Source organism: Phoenix dactylifera, chromosome 1, assembly GCF_009389715.1.
Source record: "Phoenix dactylifera cultivar Barhee BC4 chromosome 1, palm_55x_up_171113_PBpolish2nd_filt_p, whole genome shotgun sequence".
NCBI classification, from domain to species: Eukaryota; Viridiplantae; Streptophyta; class Magnoliopsida; order Arecales; family Arecaceae; genus Phoenix; species Phoenix dactylifera.
This window is the reverse complement of record NC_052392.1, coordinates 39,935,080-39,962,695: the sequence shown is the minus strand read 5'-3', so window position 1 is coordinate 39,962,695 and position 27,616 is coordinate 39,935,080. Positions and strand designations below refer to the sequence as shown.

General features: G+C 38.6%; 1 protein-coding gene across 4 annotated transcripts; it reads right to left on the bottom strand.

Annotated features, from left to right (window-relative positions):
* Positions 1-624: 624 nt before the first annotated feature.
* On the bottom strand, positions 625-24,869 carry LOC103706038 (flowering time control protein FPA-like). Of its 4 annotated transcripts, XM_026804252.2 has the most exons (7): positions 24,281-24,373; positions 21,845-21,937; positions 17,335-17,580; positions 17,043-17,174; positions 15,979-16,886; positions 14,461-15,849; positions 625-980 (listed from the first exon to the last, which is right to left on the bottom strand). In XM_026804252.2, exons 2-6 carry the CDS (start codon positions 21,896-21,898, stop codon positions 14,481-14,483), a joined length of 2,709 nt encoding a protein of 902 aa, XP_026660053.2. In that variant the 5' UTR covers positions 21,899-21,937; positions 24,281-24,373; the 3' UTR covers positions 625-980; positions 14,461-14,480. The 4 variants fall into 4 exon arrangements, with proteins under 4 accessions (XP_026660053.2, XP_008788213.2, XP_008788214.2 ...); XM_008789991.4 differs by lacking the exon at positions 21,845-21,937 and having other exon boundaries at positions 24,281-24,869; XM_008789992.4 differs by lacking the exon at positions 21,845-21,937 and having other exon boundaries at positions 625-935; positions 24,281-24,869.
* Positions 24,870-27,616: the final 2,747 nt, after the last annotated feature.

The window sequence follows — 27,616 nt, the reverse complement described above, 5'->3', positions numbered from 1 at the left end:
ATAAATAACTATTTACCCATTGGCGAAGGCTGGTTGCTTCAAACTATGATGATGTCTAAGTTTGGGCTGAAGTCAACTTCGAGGCTGGATTGAGCTTTCGAGTCGAGCTTAACCCGTGTTCATAGAATGTTGTTAGAACGGACTGTTGTCGGATCCGATCCCAGGGCAAGTTAGGCTAATTAAATACAGGCCAAGGCCAATAAGTGTTGCACCCTTGTACAAAGAATAGTCACAGGTTCAACAACGAAATTAAGGGTGATTTGGGCAATCCAAGGCTAGCCCCGACCAGCCCCCAGCCGGGCAAGATAGGAGAGCCTATTGTTTTCGAAAATGACTCTATTCCCCACTCGGTGAAACAACTAAATAAATAAGTACTTCAAATAAGTAATCGACGCATAGTATTACTTATTGGTAAAATCTATTGGTGAGTTATTATCAAATACATGCATTTAAGTCCCACCTTTGATAGATACGATTTTTGAGGAACGGCTACACTCTTTCATTTTATTAGAACAAACAAAAAGTGTGTGTATATATATATATATATATATATATATATATATATATATATATATATATATATATATATATATATATATATATATATATATAAAGCAACGAATATAAGGGGTAAAATTACTATCACCAACAGCACTTAAAGGGAACAGCAACGACCATACAGAATCTAAGACTGTTGTTCGGTTCATATTAACCTAAAGCCACATCATCAGATAGGGTCCCTCTGTCCTAATAATACAACTCTCTCTGCTTACCAGCCCAGTCCTTTTTCTTTTTTTTAATAAAGAAAACAATTTCATCATGCATTCGTCCATACAGCACTGCCTTTCGTCTAGGGCTGCATGGTAGATCGAACTCCCAGTTCCAGTTCCAACACATTAGCGGACCACGATAAAAGATTGCTTCCACGTCTCCTCCTGTAGGAATACATGGTGAAAACAACGCCAACCTTCACTTATCACCTACAAAGACAAATAATAATAGATTGGTAAATTTGACAGCGACTCGACACACAAGGCATTTATTCAAGCGTAGGTTTCGGAAGGAATGAGCAAGTTCTTGTAGAAGAAAGTCCTGCTCGCCAGTTTAAGACACTCTCTAACTTGTGGTTCCTCACACTATCAGTATTGCACAGTGGATGTTTAAAACACAGCATATCAAAGCTAGACAATCGAAGCTAAATTTATTCGCAAATTCAAAATATATTTTTTTGCATTGTGCTTTTCGTTGATGCTCCTTTAGAATTACGACAGCAACGATTCTTCTAGAATTACGACAGCAGAGTAGCAATGCTTCTTTTAGAATTACGGGTTAGAACAACTTATGTTCGTAGAACATAACAATGATAATATTAAAAAGGTTTTTCAGAGATAAAAATCGGCAAACCTACACTAGATTAGCGATGGATATGATCATATCATGGTTTAATTAGCTATGCAACTCCAAGATAGACCCAGGTCTAATCTAAACTAAGACAAAAAAAAGAAGCTAAATTCCATATCAAATTCGCACAAGACATCAAAGATCACTAAACTACCCAGATTGCATACCTAATTTCATTTCCAGATGCCAACATGTTCGACCGACATGGCCGCATTAACATAAACAAAATTCGCAACCAACTCCCACGGAGCAGTCGAAAGATCAAATTACACACATCGCATACCTAAATTCACTTCCGGATGCTTACATCTTCGACCGAGATGGCAGCGTTAACATAAGGGAAAATCGCAACCAAATCCCGTAAAAAGAGAACCTGATGGAAATCGGAGATGGACCTGGCGTTCAAATTTTGCCCCAACGCTCCAGAGGTAAAACTAAGAATCATTTATTTAACTAAGGATAGTTGTCGAGACATTTAACTTCATGTCCCATCACCAGTTGGAAATTGGAGGACAACTGGAAGGAACTTCGAAATTCTTATCAAATGCTACGGAAGTGAAACATGGAGAATCTTTACGTCCCATCACCAGTTGGAAATCGGAGGTCAACTCCAAAGAGCTTCAAAATTCTTAATCAAATGCTACGGATGTGAATTAATGGTGCAGCCGAGAAACTAAACTTCACGTCCCAAAAAAAAAAAAAAAAAAAACTTGTACGGTGGCAAGCAATCTTCCTAAAACGTAAGCTAGCTACGGGCAGCGCAGCAGAGCACGCGGAATGCAAAGCCGCCGGAAATCGCATCGCGGCGACCAACATGAAGCGAAGTATTTAACTCAAGTCCCCCCCAAACCCTCAACCTTTAGCATCTCAGAAGAATGTTTTGATTTATAATGTAACTGTATAGTAATCAGATCAGGACATCAAAAATTTTGCTAAATTGGTGAAGAAGACTCCAGAGCACCATGCTTTGGATTGCTGTTGAAGTTGTGGGCATCTAACCGGTCACGTCATTCTCCATTGACATGCCCTGCGACCAGCATAAGTAATGCACCACCTGATATTACTTCGCTAAACGCCCCTAGTCAACCTAATTTAATGATTACCATGGCCACAAATATGTATATCCTAAAAGTGCAATATCTCTGTGGGCCTTCAATGAAATTTAATGTTTTATTCTGATCATCATTGGAAACAAGATAGGTACACCTTGTACCGGAGTTCTAATGTTTGGAGGATGTCCAACCTATCACATATCATTAAGAAGAACCCGTGAACTCTAAGCTGAAACTAGAACCAGGAACATTGCAGATCCATTTGCATGTTCATTCAAGCATGGTAGAATTCAGTATCAAGAATTCCAAGAGTTCATAAAATACACCAAATCAACCAAGTATTTTGTGAACAAAAAGAGAACCTACCAAACTATGTTATATAATGAAAATATTGAAACACAACAAAAATTAAGCATCAAAATATTCAACAAATCAATGGCCTCCTTCAAAAATGCAAGTTATCAACCTTGGCCCTTACGACTTATCTTTCCAAAAGTACTATTATATTTTCAATTAAAATCATCGTAATATATAAATATTTAAGAAAGCTATCATTGTTTTTTAAACAAATGTATCATGGTTAACTAGCATTCAAGTATCTCAATATATCTAAACTCATGGTTATTCTTTTAACTTGTCTGTTACATAGAATCTGTAACTCTTTTCATTTTAAGTACTCTTTCAACCAAAACAGAAACAGCGTAAGCATGCATACATGTAATATATATTGCATCTACGTTTTCAGGTCTGTCGTGTCCAACACTTACAAACACTCAGTGCTCTTGACACTCATGCCAAGTGTCCTTGTGCCTAAATTTTTGGAGATTGCCATGTCCAACACTTAAAAGCACTCAATACTCCTGGCACTCATGCCAAGTGTCTTCATGACATGACCACATCGAAATAGTTGGATAAAAAAGGTTGGAACAAACACATCGTTGCATGAACGTTTTTTGAGAGAGATAACCTTCCAACAATATAATTACCGAAGTCCAAACTTCTAGAGATGAACCTTCCAAGAACGAAGCCGCATCTGGGTGTGACTATTACAGCAAGCCCTATGTTATTCATGGGTTCACTTGGTTCAAATTCTAGTTTGAAAATTTAGCTATTTGGTATTGAACCTGTCGTAGTAATGAACCCAATTTGCCAAGAGTAGTATTAGAAAATGCATTCTTAATTACTGTTAATGTTTTCAGTAAGCAAAAGTATTACAAGAATAGGCAATAAGCACCTTGAAAAAACATTATTTATTCGATAAAAGTTTATGCATCATTCAATTTTATCTAATGATTTGCATAATTGATTTCAAATAGGCAGGTTATCTTAGGATCTCTTCCTAACCTTTGACAGGATTCATCAGCCCATCCACACTAATAAAATTTTCGGAACCTTTTACGGTCCCATTTATCAAACTAAGATATCCTCTCAAAGCTTTGAAGTCCTTACAATGGACCTAGTAATGACTTTCAAAAATTTAAGTTCTAGTAGGACTAAGCATCTAGCTCATAATAGGATTAGATTCCAACTCTATTTCAAATCCTATTCACTTAGAATCCCAGCAAAGATATTAAAATACATAGTTTCATGGAAGGTCGCCCCTTTAAAATGATTTATAATGAATTGGCTTGCAAATCGGCACAAAATGTAACCATTCGCAAAACAAGAATAAAAAATTTAGGCAACCCTAGTGTCACAGGATTGGAATTTCTTCGAGCACACATGAAGCACTTAGAAGCTTTGCTTGCCTGCAACCCCCTCTAAGTCGGCCTATTTCCCAAGCCTCTAAGTCAGCCTATTGCTAGCAACCACCTCTAAGTTAACCTATTACCCTAGTCTCTCAAGCTAGAACTCTCAAGAGAGGGAGGAGAGAAGCACATATGAGAGAGAGAGAGAGAGAGCATAGAAAAATAGAGGGTAGTATTCTACTAGAGAACTCTTACAACTCTATGCTCGAGTGATTTCGCCAACAAGGCCTCCCCTCTTTTCATAGGCATTACCAGCTACAATGAATTATTTGGATGTGTACAAATGTCACAATTTCAAGAGTTAAAATCCCTCTAGCTCTTTCTACAAGAGCCTAAAAAAAATATCTTGCCTTCCTACCAAATTTGTAGGTTTTAGAGAATTCTGCAAGCTTAATCTTATTGGGTTCCACTCAATAAAGAACCGGTGCACCCAATGTTGCACAGAAGGATTCAGCCGTCACATTCTCTCACACCTCAGTCTGTGACACCCTCATTGTGCCTTTATGAAATTTTTAGACTAGCTTCTCATATTGCCACGACACTTCAATGGATTCCCAACTTCTTTCACTATCAGGCAATTCTCTCCATTTCACCAAATATTCCCGTCTAGGAGGTATACCACTCCATCGCACTACACAGTCTGCCAATATGCATTCGCCTCCTTGTCATAGGATGTCAGGATGCCCGGAGAGCTCTCATGGGTTTCACCTCAACCAAAGTCATCAGGGTCTCCGTGGTAGGGTTTCAATATACATAGGAGTGAATCTTAAGCTTAATAAGAGGTAACCCCACCTTTTAGGACACCTTGCCCACCTTCCTTAGAATGGTTAATGATCCTTCATTATGGCGGACAAGGCCATTGTGTAACTTGCAAATGGTCGTATGTTGTGAGGGCAATATTTTCACCATCACTAAGTCCCCCAATTTCACCTCTAACAACCTCCTCTTCTTATCCCCACATTGTTCATTCTCTTGGTAGCTTGTGGAGACAGCAACGTGCCACATCTTGCTCATGCCGAGATTTTGCTACCTTAGAAGCTGCTGGACTTGATCTCATGCAGCTGGCAACTAGAGTATTGGCTGTTTGCAGTTGTTTGTTCAATAGCTAAATCAAATGGCCCTGTTTGGTCGCCTCGCTTTTCTATAGGTTGTAGGAGAACTAAGCCACGTCAAGTAGCTTGGCCCAATCCTGTTGATTAGCATTCACGAAGTGCCTCAAGTATAGCTCTAGTAGCGCGTTGACCCTTTCAATTTGCCTGTCAGTTTGAGGGTGGAAACTTATGGAGGTGTAGTGCTGAGCCAATCAATTTGAACAACTCCATCCAAAAATACGGGTGAATCGTGACTCATGACCTCTGATGAATGATTGTGGCAACCCCTAGTACTTTAGCACATGCTCGAAGAACAATCGGGCCATCTCCTCAACTGAACAATCCTTAGGGGTTGGTATGAGTGTAGCGTATTTGGAGAACCGATCGACCACCCCAATAATCGATCCATACCGCTTGGATTTAGCTAGGGCGACGATGAAGGCCATGTTGATGTTTTCCAACCGTCGCTCCAAAGTGAAAAGTGGTTCTAGCAACCCGGTCAAAACTTTGAGTCACCACCTTATTTTGCTAACAAACGAGATAGGTCCTCACATAGAGTTCCACATGTATTTGTGGCCAAAAGTATGTTGCCTCCACCAAGGCCCTAGTACAGTATTGTCTCGAGTGTCCAACCCACTTGGTATTCTTTGATTATGTTCCTCCACATGTTACCCCACCTTGGAACAAAAATGTGGCGCCTTTTGGTAAGTAGCACGTTGTCCACCCAAAATTGCTTGGTTCTCCCTTTAATGGCTAAGTCCACCAATCTATTAGCCAATGTGTCATGCTCTATGCCCTCCTTTATTAGGTTGAGATATCTCCTTTGACAATTTAGCCTTGCTACCTAAGGCATCGGCAACTTGGTTCATATGCCCCAGCTTGTACTCTAGGGACGTCAAATTCTACTAAGTCCTACCAATGAGCTAGTTTTGAAGAGAGTTTCTTATGTCTAGAAGTAGTTGAGAGCCACATTGTCGATCCTAACCATATACCCATGATCGTGGAGATATTGTCTCCACACTTTCAAGCAGTGAACAACTGCTGCATGCTCCTTTTCATGAACGGGATACTGCCTCTCCATATCATTCAGCTTCGAGCACCCAAAAGCCATAGGATGGCCTTCTTGCATAAGAACTCCCCTAAGAACAAAATATTAGGTATTTGTACAGACTTCAAATGGTACATTATAGTTAGAAAACTGCAACACTAGTTCCTATATCACTACTGCCTTCAAATCCTCATAAGCCTCCTAACATTTAGGAGACCAATTTCCACAATCAGTCCTTCCTGAGCACTCAATCAAAGGTGCAACTCGATATGAATAACCCGTAATGAACCGATTGCAGTAGTTGCCAAGCCCCAAGAATGACCGCAACTCTATCCCTTTGGTAGGGGCCTACCATTCTTGGATAGCATTGCCCTTCTCCATGTCCCTGCAAATCATACCGCGGCCAACACGGTGAACCAAGAATTGAATCTCTTCTTGGGAAAAGAGGCATTTCTTCTTTACGTAGAGGAAGAACTGCAAATTGCGAAAATGGCTTATAAGTGCTCCACATGCTCATGCAATGTCCAAATACACAACGGCAAAGTCACCAAGGTAGTTGTGGAATAGCTTGTTCACTAAGGTGCTCAATGTGACTGAGGCATGGCCAACCCGAAAGGCATTATCACCAAGAACTTGAAATGCCCCATACCCCGTCATAGGTGATTTTGCCTTCCTCTCTTTCCGCAATTCAGACTTGCCAATACCCGAACCAAATTCAATTTGGAGAAGTACCATGCTTTGCCGAGCTGGTTGAAGAAGTTTGCAATTAGAGGAATTGGATAGTTGTTCTTCATAGCTACCTTGTTAAGAGACAAACGAAAGTTTCCATCGTGCTTCTTCTGAAAGAGTGTCGGGGCATCATAAGGGGCTTTAGAAGGCTGAATAAATCTTGCATCCAAGAGCTCGTTGAGCTACCCTTTAAGCTCTTCTAACTCGGATGGGGCCATTCTGTAAGGTGCCTTTGCAAGTGGTGGAGCTCCGGTTCCAGCTCAATCTTGTGATTCACCTCCCTCCTAAGTGGAACCTTCTTTGGCAACTTGGGCGACATCACAACCTTGAACCCTTCAAGGACTCCTTCAATCTCCTTGGGAAATCCCCTAGAGTCCTCGCCATCCATCATAGTCCCTCAAAGTAGCCAAGTAGGTGACTTCTCCCTTCTTCACATCCCTGCTTGCATGGTAGAGATAAGCTTGGTACTTGAATTGGGTTTGGCAACTGTTGGCACCATGGTGGTACCTCCTTCAAGAATGAGCATAGAGTTGCATTGAGGCAAGGGCAACCCCATTGAACTGACTCAAGAACTCCATGCAAAGCACTATGTCAAAGTCGATGAGGGTCACCACCGTGAATTCAACTTTGCTGCTCCAAGTACCTAAGTGCAACTCCACCCCACGAGCTACACCATCACAGGGCTTGACTTCAATATTCGCTGTCTTCAGCCAGCTCTTCTCCTTGATCACCTCGAGCCTAAGTCGCTTTGCCTCATCTGGCTTGAAAAAGTTGTCACACCCATGTCTACCATCACATAGGTGGACATGCCGTTGATGCGGGCCTCAGCATACATCAAGATCCTATCTCCTGTAGCTTTGGGCACTAGATTAACCTTCAAGATGTGGAGTCAAAGGCAACTCATCTAAGCACTTTCTAGCTTTCACGCTCTTTGATCATGGCACTGAGTGCTACCCTCTTTGGTAATGTGAACCATTCGCACAGGAAGCAGTTACCTCTAGATCTCCTTTCTTTGTCCACTTTCTTGCCCTTTGGCGGCCTGCCTCCACCCTTTGAGAGCTCACCCATAGGGTAGAACTCCATGCCATAAGATGGTTCGAACCACTTTGTTCCCCTATCTTTGACATAATCATCCTTAGTTTGGAAGACTCTGGCCTTACGAACTCCACTAAGGTCTTCACAACCAAGAGGGCGGTTGGGATGTCCTTCACACCACGCCTGTGCAACTCGATGGCAGCACAATATACTAGAAATTTAAAGCATGAGGGAGGAGAATTCCTTCACTGTCTCAAATTGAAGTACCTTTATTTCCATGCTTCATGGGTGACATTCTCGGGGTAGAACTGCTTCTTAACTTCTCGTTTTAGATCATCCCAAGTATCAATTCAAGCAAGTACCTTTCTCCATCTTGGCATGTTTCCTACGCTACCACACAGCAGCAAGAACAATAGGGAAGAGAGGAGTCATTCTTACCTTGAGCTTTTCATCCTCCATGTTGAGTGGCTCGAAGTATCTCTCCATGTGCCATAAGAAGTTGTCAATTTTCTTAGCATCCCTTTTGCCATCATACTCCTAGCTTTAGGAACTTCAATCTTTGGAGTGAAACTTGCAATAGGAGCAGCAACAACTCCATTAGCCATGGCCTTTTTGCATATGGCCCAATCAACTTTAGTCCCCTCCACGCTCTTCTTCATCTCCTCGAATAGAGCTTGAAGATTAGTCAAGACCTCCAAAACTTGGGCTTGGAATGTGAGATTCTGTTGACGTTGAGCTTTCTCCACGGAGTTCTCAATGCTTAGCTTGTCCTCATAAAGCTCCTTGACTTGCATCTCGAAGTCGTCATGAAGCTCCTCCATGCCTTGCTCCAACTCGTCGAACTGATCTCTTATATCGGCCACAGCCACCTCCACCTTGGCAACCTTTATCTCCATGCAGCTCACTTGATCACGAGACTGTCTCGGCTTCCTTTCCCCTTCTTCCTATGTTAGGGTTTTGCACGACCACCTTTTTATGCACATAGGCAGCTTCTGAAGCCATGGTGCTTCTTCCCACAAATAGGCTCTAATATCAACTATCACAAGCTTGGAATTTCTCCAAGCACCCATGCGGCACTTGCTTTGCTTGATCGCATGAACCATTGGGTCAGCCTATTACCCTAACCACTCAAGCTAGAACAGTCAAGAGAGAGGAGAGAAGCACACAAGAGAGAGAGAGAGAGAGCTTGGAAGAATGGAGAGTAGTATTCACTAGAGAACTCTTACAACTCTCTGCTTCGGTGATTTGGCCGATGAGGCGTCCCTTCGTTCATAGGCACTACCAGCTACAATGAATCAATAGGATATGTACAGGTGTCACAATTTCATGGGCTAAGATCCTTCTAGCTTCTTCCATAAGAGCCTGGAAATATATTTTGCCTTCCTACCAAACTAATAGGTTTTAGAAAATTTTGCAAGCTGAATCTCATTGAACTCCTCTCAAGTCGTGACACTGGCAAGCCCCATTCTTGATTCTTAAAAGCATGTAAGTGAAACTTCTTTGACAAAAAACTTATCATCATTGGCCCTCAAGTTTAATGGATACTTAAAGTTCTGAAAAAGTCAAATTACTCGAGATTTGTATACAACCTACAACATCGATCTCCGCCCTAATATCCTGATATTTTGAAGTGACAAGAATGCCAAAAGGCATGGATAGTCAATATTGCCGGTTTTATTGCAAGTAGCACCAGACTTCATACATCAAATCCCCACACGGACTCAAATAATGGACAACAATACCATCCCATAGTTCGTCAATTCCAAAAGTAAATCTACATACAAGTTACCATGCCAGTACTTTCTTACAATCTAAAGGGAAACTAACATGAAAGTCAACATGCAACTTATCTATTGTCAAATACACTATTACATAAAAGGCATTGGCGCTTCCTTACTTTCCTCATGTTCCTCAAATAGGGCATTAGGCAATACAAAAAAGAATACTTGCAAATATAATTGTTTCCATAATTTAATGCTACCATGTTAATGCTTTCCATCAGATATTCTTGTACTTACATAAATATGAACGCATCGAACTTGATACCATCTAATTCTGTCAACATCCATGCATATCATTGCAAAATTCGAGCTGGTAAGAGTTTGCCCACTACAGTAATTCTTTTACTCACATAACTATTAATTCAATTTAAAATCCATCTCAACTCCTTTGAACTTTACCTCTTTCGACTAGTCAATAAGTCCTATACTCCTGAAACCTCCTCTCCAGGTCTCAAGTATCTCTTGGCATGCAATTGATTAATTGTTTTCCTCCTCTTACTTACCTCTCCTAACTGAAGTTCATGCAACAATTTGAAGCCACTTAAAGAAAATTTACTACTCTTCCAACTAATATTATGTACCAGAACGGTACTAGTCAAGAACTTAAACTTAGGATAACTAACCAACTCTGTAATATGATGTTGGCCTTATACACAACCAGACGAAGGCTAGCAATGACCTCATTTCCAATTGCCTAAACAGTTTATTTTGACTAAATAAACCCTTTTTTCCATATAACCAGTACAAACCAACTTTGCCACTATTATTTAGTGTAATTCCAGTTTCACAATTACCCTGCATAGGTCCATGTTGTATTATGCCCTCTTACCATCCCACTAGCACATAACCATTTTATGAAAACCACTTTTGCAATACAATCTTTTAAGACACCACCATTATAGCATCAGGTGGAAAAAATATTAACAATCTAGAAAATTACCACTAGACAGAACGTCATTAGTTTCTACAAAAAGTACATAATTATAATTTAGAAAAGTAAACTCATCTAGAAGATCACATATGCACTAAGATTAGAGAACCATAGAATCCCCCAAGAATTATGCCCCTAGCAATCTTCCATATCACAAGCCTCTTTCTCCTTTATGTACTACAGACTTCTTTAAAAAATAAAAGTACAAGCACATTTCGATGCCTTAACTATTAGGCTGCATTGGGATCAAGAATACAATAAGAATAGCAAAACCTATGCCTATGATGGGAATAGTTACACCACAAGCTGTTCCAATTTTTGTTTGGCTACCATTTTCTGAGTAACTTTTAAACTAGGGTTATTTATCTCTAAAAAAGTAAAAAATAGGTATAAACTTTTATGACAAGGGCTAGCTTATAGCAGCTCCCCCATTATGGCTGTCATAGCATGTTTGACCAGAACAACCATTCCTAGGTTATACTCGTTTCCCAATGACTATTTGGCAAGCATGAGCCAGGAATCCATATACCTCTGTTTTATGCCCAAACCAATCTCTACATAGAGTGAATCTAACAATGCGGCATATTAAAATCCAACTCCAAATTCTAAAACTAATATCCACAGCACTATTACAACGCCCTCAATGACGTTTGAACACCTTTTAGGGCAGTGGCACTGCGTACATTTTGAATATAATTCCCACTTTAAATGGAGAAACATGGATTGCCTAAATCTTTATTATTTGTTGCATCCTTTAACAAAGGAGGAAACTCACCAGAAACATTATGATTAGCTCGAGGTCACATGCTCCATGCATTGATCTAGCCAAAGCTAAATAAAAATATCTAAAATATTTTATGTTTCAAAATAAGTTTTTTTAACACATTACTCATGTCAAATATCGAAAATTTTTCTAAGCTAATGTACCTTTTAGGGGCCCAAAATTTCGTTATAGGGTAAGATACCTTTCGAAGATATAATAACAATATTTAAAGCGGCCCAGCTGTCTCTCTACGATCTAAAAATTAATTTAGACAAAGCATTTACTTTAGTCATAGAGCTTCTCATCACAAACACATAACCTTCACAAACGTGTTTGTAAATAGCCTCTTTTATCAATAAAGCTTCACCCAAGGAGATGCTACACAAGCATACCGACCTTCATGCTTCATGTTGATTCTATATTTATCCTGTTAGCATAGGAGAACATTTATAATAAAAGTATCAGGTAGCGTAAAAGGAAACAAGGATGACTGCGAGTTGAAAAGTAAAGTGTTCCTAATCTAATTGCTTCTAGTTTCCTCTATTTGTTGGGATTCCCCGGGTCCATTGGAGATAAGAGATACTTTTTATTTGTTGGGATTCCCAAGGTCCATCGGAGAGCGGGAAGTAAAATCGCAAAGGCTTCGAAAATAGAGTTCCTAATCCGATTGCCTCTTGTTTCCTCTATTTGTTGGGATTCCTCGAGTCCATCGAAGATAAGAGGGGGAACTAAAATTGCAAAGGCTTCGAACGCTCCCAAAACACGCCTCCCATTCAATTAGGGTTTGATAGGGAGTCTGGCCTCTCCCCTCTACCATGTTACTAATTCTTTGGACGGCAGGAGTTCCTCAAACTAGCCAGAAGCTAATCACGTTTTGTTCCTATTTAAATGCCCATGGTTCAAGATTGATTTCCAATTTGGTGCGGTTAAAAAAAAAAGCATTATGAGAATGCAGGCCATAGGACTTGTAGGAAAAGATATATAAGGTTATATGGGCCTTCATCGACAAAAGGCTGATTCTCTATTAAGATTTGAAATTGAGGTGACCAAATAATTTGGTTTAAGCACGTCAAGAAAAAATAAACGAAGCAAAAGGATCAGCAGGAAAGACAGTTCTTCAATTTTTTTTGCACCAACACCACCATTTTGAACTTCTCTTTGTCTTACATTTATACATATAAAAAACAAAAATAAAACATTGCAACATTTCAAAATAAAGAGGGGAAAAATCCAAATCACTAAAAGAGATAAAAGGAAAAACGAAGTTCTTATCTAGGTTTCTCAGTTATCCAAGGGCACAGGCCAGTTTAAGAATTTCACCATGCATTTTCATCCTTTAATCCCTCTCTTGTAAAGGTGACCCCAGATATAATATGGCAGAGAAATTGACAATGAGGAATCTTGTGTGCCCCTCATTGTCGAGGGTAAGAATATGAGGAAATTATCATGTGAATTATTTTTATTGAGTATTTAGTCAAAATTCTATCTCAATTGCCACAAATACATTTAAGTTAGTTCTGTGAAGTATGCGTGCTTTAAAGGACAGCATTTCAACAATGATTGACCCACAGATGTGTTTATTGCTTAACATAAAAAGACTCATGCAAAATCAACGAATTTCAGTGAGTGTACAAGGTTTGGGTTGTATCTTTCGCGCGAAAGAATGATTATTCTTCTTTTGTAATGTTAACCATTGGATCGCGTCATGCACAAGATCTCAAGCACTCTGAGCTACTTCACTCATCCGCCTACACAGATCTAGAAGCTACCATCATGCGATCCTACAGTGGATTCACACGAAGGAAGGTGAATCCTCCTTTCACTCAAAAGATACAACCGCCCTGAGTGTACTAAGCACTTCAATAATCATCATAACACCATAACTCAAAAGAAACATTATCCAGAGACCAAACTTCTTAAGGCAGGTATAACTAATCCAAGAAAAAAACAGGTTGCATATTGTAATTAATTATGCTATAAACCAACATTCGAAATTTTACAGTGTTAATAAATTTATACGTTTTATGATATAGCTTTCAAGAGTTTGAGAATGTCATTTCAGCTCAAAGATATTTGTCAGCTCATATATTTCTGGACAGATTCTAGAGCACTAAAAAAGTAATTCAAGCATTACAGTATCATTTTTCCCTATTAACTTTTTGGTTTGTATAACTATATTTCTCTTCTTGAATCTTAAAGTGATGAATGATGATGATGATGATGTAATGAAACATTTAATTACTACGAGCATTTTATGCTCTTGTAAACTTTATGATTTCATAAATTTCAGCATCATATCAAATTATTGTCAACTTTATGCCTGCTTTACCCACAAACGATCTAATGGAACTTCTAGCTTCCCACTATATAGAAGATAGCCAAACTTATGAATTTAGAAACAATCGAATATGAGATTGAAATCACCATAGTTCTCATAAACCTGACAAACGCTTAGATTGACCTATTTCCCTTGCTTCATTGTGAATCATAATATTACTACTACTTTTCAGCATTAGACAAGAAAAAGGGGGGAAAAGGCATGCTCATAGAAAACTAACAATAGCCTGCATTTTAAGCTCATGAAAGTTATGACAAATACTCAATAAAAGACAGAAGAGCTCTAAGATTTCTATCATCAATATAATAGGCAGTCAATCATCAGAAGTGCTTAGAATTTATCAGTGAAACTTGTTGAAAAAACAAGTTACCGTTATATTAATGTCATAATAATATTACTGCAAGCATAGTTAAAAGGAAGAACAAAAAACTAAACTATATGCATCTAATAGATACTCATGTAATCGCATTAAGGAATGCTACTAAACTAAGAAAGAAAGTTCAGCATATTATTAAATCAATGAAATCGAGGTGAAAAGAATACCTGCTACACAAGAACATTTATCAATGTTGATTTCCAGATCCTTGCACAGCCTGAGCACTCACTTGCTGCTGTTGTTGAAGTTGTAGGAGTAAGCTGGCAGCAAACTGAAGGGTTGACTGGTACCTTTGGTTCTTATCAGCATCACCATCTGATGTACCCTGACCTGAACCAGACAGAACAGTTTGTGGCTGTTGCCCTTGAGTAGGCGGAATGGCAATTTGGGGCTGGGGCAGATTTCCAATTTGATCATGAGCAGATGAAGTGGGTCTTAACTGCTGCTGAACTGGTTGGTTGAATACCCCAGCGGCATTTGTTGTCTGTAACATGCCAAAGTTGCTGTGAGAAGTCAAAGAAGAATCAAACTGATACGGTTGATTACTCTGGGTGCCTGCAAATTGGCCACCTTGGGGTGGCATTGAATAATTATTTGAAGGTCTAGTCAGAATAAATGGAGCTTCTGGCATGTTCACAGCAGGGTTCTGAATTTGTGTGCTTCCAACAATAGGTTGTGTAGAATGATCTTGTCCACTTGGGATGTTAGCATATGCTGCAAAATGAGAGTTGAGTGGTGCCTGACTATTAAATTGTTGGCCTAAATGCTGTGGAAGATGGCTTGGTTGCTCTAAGGAAGCACTAGAAGATGCCGCTTGTTCCTGTCTCCACCCTTGAGAAGGCATTGAGGGATCATGTATCACAGAAGCAGAAGATGAAGTTGGCCTGCCAGTGGAGACTGGCATTTGAGCAGTCACAGCAGCCAATGATGGATTGTTGCTGGGAATCAAAGAAGTTAAAGTCGCTATAAGTTCAGGAGTCAAGGAAACCTCCACCTGGGAAGCAGCAGCAGAATTGCCAGCATAATCCAGGGAAGCTGGTTGTGTTGCACGTGGCTCATCAGCATGGACCAGCAGTGATTTCCCAAGACCTGCACGATGCATTTGCTCCTCATACAATGACCGATTATAATCCATTTTTGAAGCTTGCTCTTCATTTTGTGGGACAAACTGATAACCATTCTGAGAACCAGATGCCTCTTGCTGATCAATGTAATGGGATGGCAGAGGAGGAAATGCTAGATGTGGTTGTACTGCAGCGTTAGTTGATTGCTGTGGCAACTTCAGAACAACACCATATAGACGATCAGGACCAGAAATATTCAATACCTTGGTCAAGAAATCTGATGGTGGCACCAAAAAAAGAGTACTCCCATCATCAAGCTTTGCAACCCCAGCACGATTTTTTAACCCCAGGTAACGGAGAAATTCAGTGTACGAAGCAAAATCTTCTTCACTATCAGGCAGGAAGAAGATAATGTCAAAGCCCATGGCATCGGCGTAGTGCTTCGTGAGCATATCCAATCCCGTTCTGGCTGAGCAATTAACAACTTCAGGCCTGCCAGAAAAGTTCATATGACAATCATCATAATAAATAACCAATTACTTTTATAATAATCATCATAAAGGATAACCAATTATTTTTATAAAGTTCCTCATGAATGGGTTGGTAAGACTTAAAACTTACAAAGGAGTGTCAATGCCCTTTCCTATTGGCACGCACCGAGCATGGCAAACAGGAGTTCCACCTTTGGCAATAATACCACGCCAACAATGATCACTATCAGGAGAAGGACGAAGTTCACCATGGCCATGAAGAACTGGACTTAGACGGCTTTGACTGAAAGCACCTCTATCGGGATGAGAAAACCCAAAGGGATCTCCAAGACCCTCACCATCCACCCTCCTTGCATGGAAGAAAGCACTATCAGTAGAAGAGCCATCCGTCCTTGACCTCTTCACATCTCTAATGTCAAATTCATCCCGTAAACCAGGAATGGGTCGGAAAGGAGGGCGCAAACCAGGTGGAGAAGGAAGAATACCCGGTGCAGATGGAGATCGCCGTCCCCAGTTAGGAGGCATGGCAGTGCCACCAAAATCATGGAACTCTGGACCTCCATGACGAGGATCAAATCCTTGCGGTCCAAATGACCTCATTAAAATACTGGATCCAGGCATGTTGTTAGGAAGCAAAGATCCAGGAAAACTATTTGGGGCCATTGGACGACCAGGACCATACAATTCCAAAGGTCCAATAGGCCCTTCGTTAAAGAACATCTCTGGTCCAGGCCCTCTAAACCCTGGAAATGGTGGTGGATCATCCTTACCAGGCGCAAGCTCACTGTTTGAAAACAGTATCTGTATTCGGGGGTCATTAAAAAGGCGCCCTTGGAGACCTTCCTTGGCACGCCTAGCTTCATCAATGCTTCTGAATTCAACAAAAGAGTAGTTCCTCGAGGGAAAGCACTTGATTCTTTCAATCTCACCAAACAGAATCATGGCATTGTGAAGCTTCTGCTCATCAATCTGAACTGAAGGTGGATAGCCAATCCAGAGAACATTACTAGGGTGGCCATCTCTTCGTCCTCCAAAAGGCTGAGAAAGTTTGAATGAACAAAAAACATGAAACAGTCCATAAATAAGTAAAACTTCTAATCTGAAGTTCAATTGACGATAGCAGGGTAAATCATGCAGATCAAAACATGTCATGGAATATCCTGCAGGAGTTCAACTTTCTAGTTCAAGCTATACCATATGCCTCTTAGGCCCATGATAGGAAGAATCATAGAAACTTCTTCCATCAGGTGGCAGCGACCGTTCCTGCAGCCCCATACTCCGATTGCTTAAGTGTCCACTCCTTGAGTCTCGATGTTCAGGCCAATCCTATAGTCATGACTCATGATCATAATGGTATCAGGACCACAATAGAATGTACACAAAAGAACATAAAAGTCACAAAAACTTTAATTAAAAAAAATAATGGACAACAGGCACGCTAGCAATATATAACATGGGAAAGCCAGTGAGAGCACTAACTACACACCTTTCTAGGAGGTTGAGATCTCTGAAAATCTACACATAATTGTTCACCACCTAAACGCTTTCCATTCATATTTTTCTGAGCAGCAATGGCATCTTCTGTCTTGTAATAGTCAACAAGCGCAGAGTTCCGATCCCTGAGGAATTTGTACTCTTCAATCTTCCCAAACTTCAAAAGTTCCTCCTCAAGTTGTTCCCTTGTGACAGATGAACTGATTCCTCCAATCCATAAATGCCTAACTGCTTTTGCCTGAAACCAAAAATTAAAAGAAAAGTTTCAGTGCCTTTCTGTATGTCATTTTTCACATTAATGACTGTGAGACCTAGAAGAAAATCTTCAATCAAGACCCTTAGGTTCTTTAAGATATCATTATATCATTATATACACATTAACTTAAACTTAAAGGAAAAAAAATGCCACAATCAATAGGTGCGGTCACATCTATATGGGGTCAGGTATGTATTTCTAGTGTAAAAAGATTAATTGGAAAAGGCATGAAAAAGAATGAAAACATCGATGAGTGCATGAAATCCCAAACTGGATCTGCCTGTAATTATTTCTATGTTCAAATTTGATTTACTAAAGCATATAAAAAGGCCCAAATTAGAATTCAAACTTAAAAGTTTTAAAATGTAGCAGAGTATAGTAAACAAGGGATGGAAAAATTGCTTACTAACAATCAAATATAATTAAACCTGACTGCAAAAATGCAGATCTTTCTTTTGCAACAATTCATATTTAGTTGATTCCTGACCTTTGAAAAGCTCAATTAAAAGTGAAAGTAGATAATCTTGGGCTGCATATGACTACTCTCACATTTTGTTTTCTATGTGCTTAGTACTTTAGGCTTATGAACATGCAACAGGTATATAGTATTTACAGAACTCAACAGAACTAAATACATAAAGTAATTGAATTGCATTGACCTCATCAACACAAAAAGTTGCAACACTCGAAGTATTGCTTCTTTCAAGCTACCATACCCAAACATCAATGTAGACAAGGATATTAAGGCTTTCCATATATATATAAATGCACGCAAATAAATATGTACACATGCATGCGCATCCTGTGCATCCATCCATACATACATACATGTAAGGTAGCAGAACAGCATTCCAAATGCTAACATAAATAAGGATAAAGCGATTAGCGACTCAGCATTGAAACTAATATTCTCCAAAATTAATGATAAAACCAAGAACATGATATCTAATACATCACCATGATGTCCAAAACAATTATGCAAAAAACTAAACAGGGTTCTTGCCACATTTTCAACAGTAAACATGGCCTTATTAAAACTCATATGCATTTTGGCTGCACATATTGCACCTTGTGAAAACACTGAACCCAATAACATGTGATATATTTCAGTAAGATCCAAAATATGCCAATGTATTATCCAAATATAATGTCAGCCAGTTTGCAAAGAAACATATCAGACATATAACAATGTGATGTCAATATAATATGCAAATTAACTCAATATGCTTTTTTTTTAGTTTGACAAATGATTGGTTTTTTAAACAATATTATACAGCTTTAAATTCATATTGTTCTGAACAACACTATTACCATGCAGGATGGAGTGCTAAAGATTACATAGTTTAATTAAATACCATTACACCACGTGTAAAAGGAAACTGGTAATAAGCAGGCAAACAAAGCATTTAATGCCCTTGGAATTGGTATGTTGCCACTGAGATCGATAAACTCATATTCATCCCACAAAATCAGCAATCATCCACTCCCACAGGATGTGAAATCCCTGTGATTTGTCCTCTTGCACAACATGACTGACAGCAAAATGGTTTCCAAAATTATCATTGAAATAAAAAAACTAACATAATATATGTAAAATGATCAAACAGCAAATTCTGACAATACATAGATCCTGTAAAGTGGATTTAAAAACAAGGATTTTACATCACTTATGCTGCCTCTACTGGCGTGAGTTAAGCAAGCCACACAGCCATTATGTGCCATGCTGTGTGCACATGAAAAGTGTGCATGCACAAGGAAAAAATAGACAACCTCAGCAATGCCACCTTTAATAATACATGAGGATTTTTTAGGATTTTCAAATTTAAACTATATTGCACAGCTTCATTATTTTTTCTTTTTTGAGATGGAGAAAAATACATGCTTGTTATTTACAGAAACATCAAAAACGTTTATTCCTTTGAGATATGATTTGTTAATTTTTATGAACACCACGAGAAAAAAATGCATGAAACTCAACACGAGCAGCATCATCATACTCTGATAGAATCACCAAAACACAGGAAGTTTTTGAAGTTGTCAAACATAACCATAAAATGACTTACACATGTTATGATGCTATTCTCATTACTCTCATTGGAAGAAGCCTCCTTGGGGCTTGGACAACTGCATACGCTACAGAAGGGTCATAGATTGCCTAGGCAATTATAACTTAACCCGTCAGGTGTCAGGTGTAGACGCTAGTAAAGTTAAAAGTTAAAGGCCCATACCTAGGCAGGCTGGCGATGTTAAAAAATAATTTCACTTGCCACCTACTATTATATGTATTTATCTATGTACAAGTGTACGTTAGTAAGTGTAATATATCCCAAATCATATATATACATAATCTATATGTCACTGTGTGTTTGTAGCATAATTTATATTTTTTTAAAGTCAACTATAAATGTCTCTCACTTCACACAAGCATTCCAAGAGTTCACTCACAAAAAACATTAGACCCAAGAACCAATTACTGGTAAGTTGGATGACCAAAAAAGCTATGGAATCATTACCATTTAAGCTGGAACATCAATCATATATGTCACTGATTACATTATTTTTTACTTGACCAATAATAGTCAAGGTTTTAAAATGAAGCCCCATCTATGCACCTGCATACACGTATACGATGCAGCTTGGTGACCGCATTCCATTTGGGTAGGCCTATAATGAACTAACAAGCAACTAAACAGCCCATGGCTCACATATGTGGCTAGCATATGAGCTGTGATAAAAATGGCTTGTCTGATAAGTTGCTTCCTCATGAAACAAGTTTGCGTCTTTTTGAAGATTAATAGATTAAATATTAGACATCTTGATTGCTGAACAGAAACTTTAAACCTAGCTATAGCATATCTGAAATTTAAGCATTATTTTGGAAAATATCAGCATTTTCGGTTTAATGTCCTACAATATCAAAGTAAGCTCGCAAATAAGTGTAAAGATATAATCTATAAGTTTCTTATTATTTCCTGAATTTTCATCTATTAATTACTGATTTTCACTTATTATTACCTATTGTATGAATTTTATTAATTTTTATACATTATCAAAATGCCAACCACATATGTACCTACATAAGTACCCGCATGCTGCATACGTGTGATATGATACCTTGACTAGTTGCATATGCAGGCTACTTTTTAATGCCTTCGAAAAAGTTCTAAAAACTATTTCCATATCTTCTGTCGCAAGTATTTCCTCTTGTTAATGAGAAAAAAATTAATACATATATATATACACATATATATACATACGTACATATATATATATAGGGTTTGACTTCAAGCATGTATATCGTTGCATCATCAAATATAAGGCAAAATTTAATAATAATTAAATGATGCTGAAGCAGCGAAAGATGATTTGCAACTTTTAAACTAAATTCTTTGCCAGATCAATCAAACAGGTACTTGCGAAGCTACCTATGCTATAGGTTAGGAATTATGTCACCCCGGGACATCTAGCCAGTTAGGCACTGTAGCACACAAATAGGAATTAGCCAACAAGTAACTTGCACACTTGACCACTTATTGATGATTAACAGTTTTGCTTTTGCTACATGCAATTAACCATGCAACTAAATGAACAATTTTGCTTTTGCTACATGCAATTAATCACCCAACTAAATGAACAAACAATATTTCTTGCTCAATCTCAACAACATTGTAATAGTGTATTGCTTTCCACTGCCAATCATGGTACTGACAATATCTTGCACAGTCTTAGCATACCATAACTGGGCAACTACAACCTTATCCTTTTCGCCTTCGCAAGATAACTACTTCCAATCACCTTCAACTGCTGTAATCAAGCGAATCCAAGTTTGTCCCCCTTAGATCACTTAGCAGCAATTATTGCTTTAAATTAATTCCTCTTGAGCTCTCTATTCTTGATGGTATGTCCAAAAGCAGCCTGTGATGATTGAAATGTGGTACCATTTGCAAGATAGGGTTTGAAATGAAAAATAAAAAAAATATTCATCTTATAGCAACTTAGCTAAGAAAGATAAATAGAGTGGTAAACAACAAACTTAGAATTGCTTGAACCTCTCAACCTTTATGGGTACGCCTGAGCCCTACAACCAAATTTCTTTCAAATTAGAAACCATAATTAAAATCTAAAGACACAACAAACACTAAGCTACAATATATGCTACTTCATAGTCCACCACCATCCAATAGGAAGACGGAGCCTTGGCAAATTAGTAAAGTTGCTCCATTGAGATTTGGAGGTCAAAACTCACAAGTTCGAAACACGTAAACAGCCTCTCCTCATGCAGGGATAAGGTTGCGCACATCCAGACCCCACTATGGCGAAAGCTTCATCATCCACTGGCCTGCCCTTACCATCCAAGAAGGAAAAAAATTGACTCAAAATAAGATGTCCTCAATGACTACATCGTAGGCGCGAGAATGACATTGCTAACTATATGGTAAATAAAAGAGCTCCACACTATAGCAGTTATCCATGCATAAAGGTTAACTTCTAAAGGGGATTCAAATTGCTGACAGCAGTTTGAGTTGTCAATAAAAGAGCTTCATGCTGCAAGCATTAATTACTCCAGAAAGGTCGAGTCACGAGAGGAATTCTTTTTTTTAACTTAAAGAGAGCTAACCACCTTAACCCTAGTCCTAATAATTAAAAATGATTTCATTCACTTAAAACAATTTGACTAATTCAAAGGCATCTCAATTGTTGCTAATAACAAACCATCACTCTATCATAGGCGATTTGGCCAACATATGGTCAATATAGGACAAAAACAAATCAATAACAAAACTCCATGTGTTTCAGCTTTAGCACCTAAATAGAACTATCTAACTAGAAATCCAAAACAATACCACTACCTCACAAGTAGTGGGTCAGAATTTAGCAGTTCAAAGAATTTAAATAAGACTCGGAGGGTGATCAAACCCCGCACTTATTGAACTTGCACAAGATACAAAACATCCTATATTCCCTCTATATTCTAGTGTTATTTTATGGAAGCAGTTTAGCTCACTACCTATGGCCAACTTGCCTATGGATCGGTCAAACTGATGCACACCTAGGTGGATGTGTTCATGAGACATTGGCTGGTGCGCACCTAGCTCATTGCCCCATCTATTTCTTTGCAAGCAAAACTGCTTTCAACCCTACATCTATCTTCTATGTACACAATTTGACTGGACTTTGCTCTTAGAAATAAATAGGCTATCTTCAATTTGCCCTATAAGAATGCGACTTTTTTGCAATCATTTTGAAAGTATAAAGCAAGAACATTTATCCATAGACAATTAAATGATTTCTCCCTCCTTTACATCGAATCTACAAAATATGATGAATTTGGTATCTTAATTGGGAAGAAAAACTTGCATAAATTTTGCCTCAATCCGCCTTTAGTAATTTAAACTACACAAGCTCATAGAATGCTGCACATGAACTAGATTGTCAATGTTTGTAGAGTTATCCAAGTTTCATTAGCAACTTTCCAAGTTATTTGTTAGTTTACTATAAGGAATATCCTTTTAGAGAATTAACAAAAGGAAAACCAAATTCTTATGGTTCCAGCATTCAAAGATTCCATAAAATAATGTCTAGCAATGTAAGACGTAGTCAAATTCCACATGATCCGTCAACGCCAAAAAGACTAAACAGTGAGAAAACGAAATGACCCCAAAAAAAGGTGAATTAAAAACACCAACTCCTACACTTGCTTGCTTCAGTGCAATGATTTTACATTTTGCAAGCATACAATCAACCACTAGCATTCTTGTTCTCTTTTAACAATTTTGAATCTTCCGATCTAAAATTCCAAATGCAAAAGGCACCTCTGTTCATGATCGAAAAAATTGTTGATTGCCATGTAATATCCTTAATCACAGGGATCCGCATCATGTACTAGGGTATAATCCATCAGAGCGTGAATCTGCTTTACAAGACTATCATTTTAATGTCAACCACCTTTGTAATGTGTATATGTGTTTGTGTCATGCTAGAGTGCTCCAACCCCAACAAGACTGCATAATTCCTGCATGACAAGGACCGCAAATATCACGCTCTTGACAGAATCAAAGTGCCAATTTAAACCACTCCCAGTGTCCAATGCATCCCATTTACAAATTTGGCTCAAAAGACATGTTATTAAACTCAGTGATGGCATTTTATTAAAGATACTGCTAGATAAGAAAGCACAGAAGTTGCCATATTGTATCGACCTTCCTTGTTAATAACCAAAGACTAATCAGATGAGGAAAAAAAAATCAGGCCCAGACCACCCTGGTCAAAAACCAAAAAAAAAAATTCAATTCAAAAAAAAAGGAACCATCCACAAAAAGTTGAAGTTCATAAGATTCTATTTGATGCGATATATGGTCTCCGAAATTCCGTCTCGGTACTTAAAAAAGATCACCGCATTGCCTCGTTTATCAAATCTTGTAATCCGTTTTCTTTTTTTACCTTTTTGCTAAAGATCCGCCACGCTAATAGCCAAATACAAAACCAAGAAAGAAAACAACGAAGAAACGTGTCCTAATTGGAAACAACTAAACCTAACCCAGAATGCAGTTTTGGAATCCATCCCCACAATCTGCCCGCAGAAATTAACACACAAACAACACACAAAAGAAGGGAAGAAAGATGCATCTTTTATCAATCTAAGTAAAATGCATATCAGATTACACGAAGGGGAGGTACAAACCGGTCGGGCAAACTCAATCTTGACGGTATTCCCGTGAAGCGTGGAACCCTGGAGGGCATCCTTCGCAGCCTTGGCTTCCTCGATGCCCCGGAAGAACACAAACGAGTAGCTCCTGGCTCCGTGCATCGTGTTGCAGTCCAGTGCGCCGAACTTGGAGAAGAAGGTCATCACATCGGGATCGATAGTGTCCGGCAAGAGGTTCCCCACCCAGAGAACGCTCGACGGGGGGTCATCGTCGTTCCCTTCTTTAGACGGCAGCCGCCGGTGGTGGTCCGACGACCCTCCAGACGATTTATTGGACGGCATCAGCGGCGCCGAAGCCCTGGAAAAGATCCGGGCCAAGAAATCCACAAGAAACGGCGTTAGAGGATGATATCGGGGTTGGGGAACACCGGGAAGGAGGGGGTCTTCCGGAGATTTCGATGCGGGGAGGCTGATTCGAAGATCGAATGGGGGGAGAGAAGGGGGTTTAGGAGCCGGGAAGAAGCCCTAGGGCGGTGAGGAGAAAGAACGGGGCCGAGGGGTAGCTGCCGAAAGGATAGCTGAAGAGAAAAGAGAGAAGCGTCACTGCCTAGGGCACGGGGCAGGGAGACGTGTCCCAGTTTCTTATATAGGGTTGTTTCTGTGTGAGTCCACCGTACCGTGAAACTGTGTTCTGCCTCCTGGAGGCGGCGATTTGTCAGGAGAAGACATGGGGAGTTCCACAATGGGCCCCACCTGATTACTATACGGAATTTGGCAAGAATTTGGTTTTTTTTTTGCTTAAAAAAAAAAAAAAAAAAGAGGGGACAGGAAACCTCCAGCATGGCAGCCCCCTGGCCCTCCTTCCACCAGAAAATATTTGATGCAGGTAAAAAATTTTGCTCATACCCTTTCCGACCTATGGGTCACCCCACGTATGAGTACGTCATCCCAGCGCCACCGCAGTGCCAGCTAGACCGGATAGCGTTCCCACCGAGCGTATCCAGGTAAGAGGCATATGGTCCCCAATATTTAATCGACGTCCGCGCGTTTCGAACCTAGACCGCACCAGTGACCGTTCCAACTGTGCTAGCACCTTGGTGGCTAGAATTTGGTTCGATGAACCACCGATCTAGTGCTCGTGGGGTTTATGCATAAACATTGAACGTGCTACCCATATTTAGCAAGGTCATGGATTAGGTTATCTCAAGGTAGAGAGTTGGTTATTGTATGATCATTATATGTGATTGGATTTAATTTGTGAACTTGAGCTGTGTTGCTTAGGACAAGGTACAACTCTTACATTCCATCTATGAATAGGAAGGGGGAGACAATTTCTAACATGTAATATAGAAGGATTATTTTCCTTATATGTTAGGTTTTTTAAAAATTGGTGTTTGTCGTCCTATGAGAGGTCCCAGACTCTCTCTCTCCATGCTAGATATGCATTGCTTCTGTTTATCGAAAGGAAGCAAAAGAATGGAAAATCTACTCATATACGGGTTTGATTGATTTAGAGGACTCAATAAAATTTTACGAGCAAATCCTTCCTCTGCAATCAATCTTTGTAACTTCTCTTCTAAAAGCAAAACGATACTGTAATGTTAGAAATTATTTTAATGGATCGCAAAGATGAGATGATAATCATGATGCAAGAATATGTTATCTTCGTAATCTTATAATTGATGAGGAGATGGAAGGTTTATCATTTTATAGTTTCAACACCTTATTATATCTTTATACTGTGATCACATGTTGAAGATCTTAGATGGTAGAATTACATCACCTACTACACAATATTTCTTTGAACAATCAAAGAACAAAGATCTCTAGATTAGAGATGAAAATAGAAAACACCAGAAACATGCATTTTTTGTGATTTTTTTAATCGTATGGTATCACAAAAAAGAAAATCGTAACAAATTAATATGATACTAATGATTTTAGTGTTCCATGAAATAGGGTTGGGAAAGACAATTTGAATTTAATCTAATCCTGTCTTATCTCATTAGAGTGAAAATCCAATTCAAAAAGGTCTTATCTTAAGCGATGGCTGTGGTATACAAAAGTTATTTAAAATGCAATGTTATCTTTTGCCATAAATTAGGAGATAAGCTGGAGCAAGTCTTTTGTGACTTCTGTAAAATATCTAGCTACTATACCAAAAAAATATTGTAGCTTCGTTTCTAACAATGGTAAGTAAAAATATTGTAAAGAAGTTTTCAAACATTCAGTCCCTATGTATGTACCGGCATAGTTATCATTTACATTATTCTTTGAAAAAAAAAATCTTTATGGTCAAAAAAAAAGCACCCTCTATTACCTATATTCACATCTTGATCTTATAAAAAAAAAAAATTTACTCGAATAACATTTTCTAGCGAACTAGTCCACAATCAAATTAGCTTCCTTTGCATATAAAAAATAAACAATCTTGAAATTTCATATATCTTCTAAACTAAAAATTTCAGTTACACTACGTAAAAATTTCAGTTCTTTGGAAAGTGCATAATCCCTTTGAACTTTTGAGATTTGGCATGTTAGTAATCTTTTTCAAAGCTAATCCCAAGACAAGCTCTTTTTTTTCCCTAAGAAGATGTGTAGAAATTGATATGATTCTCATTTGCTTAACAATTATTATGCTTCAATTTTCTCTACTATAACACAAACTATTTAGATAAACAATTTACTTACTAATCTCCTTTTCTCTAAAGAGTTTGTATTTTAATAATAAAAATATAAAGTATATCACTATTGTTAAACCAATGACAATCTTGTAACCAAGAAAAAGAAAAGTTGATGATCAACCATATCTGATTATTGGTTGAAAAATAAGATTTGCTTTATCCAATAATCCAAAAATGAGATGTTACATACTTTTTTAGAAGAAGAACATGTCTGCCATGGGTTAATAAAGGGGTGGCTAATACATCAAAATCTCGACATTTTAAACCACTATTTCCTCTCGTGATTTGATACCAAGTTTTTGAAGAGAGTGAACTTGTGCTCAAATGAATTGCATGTTATATTGGAGCAATATATGACACAATGATGAGGCTAAAAACTAGTGGAATTTACTTGGAATTCTCAAGATTTTCCTAGCATAAAACGATTGATTAAAAAAAAATGAGATGTAATAAAAACAGACAACCTTATAGTGCCATGGAAAGGAATTATATGAGTGATTTGAATGGAAAACTTACTCCATTGCGGAGTAACAAAATGAACAACAAAGTGGCAATATTAAAAGCTCCAATTTCCCAAAAAGAAAAAGAAGAAGAAAAAAAAGGAGAAAAAGAATAAAAGCTTCAAAATGAATAAAGTATGCACTCACTCCCCCTCTTCCCCCTTCATCTATCGCAATCTAATCTCAAA

What these genes read in the sequence shown, in the direction of transcription:
- LOC103706038 (XM_008789991.4), bottom strand. Translation starts at nt 24,586, where the DNA reads ATGCCGTCCAATAAATCGTCTGGAGGGTCGTCGGACCACCACCGGCGG. An exon ending in AGATTGAGTTTGCCCGACCG is followed by an intron (nt 17,581 to 24,280) that starts GTTTGTACCTCC and finishes TTTTGGTTTCAG; the next exon opens with GCAAAAGCAGTTAGGCATTT. An exon ending in AAGGGCATTGACACTCCTTT is followed by an intron (nt 15,850 to 15,978) that starts GTAAGTTTTAAG and finishes CTTTTCTGGCAG; the next exon opens with GCCTGAAGTTGTTAATTGCT.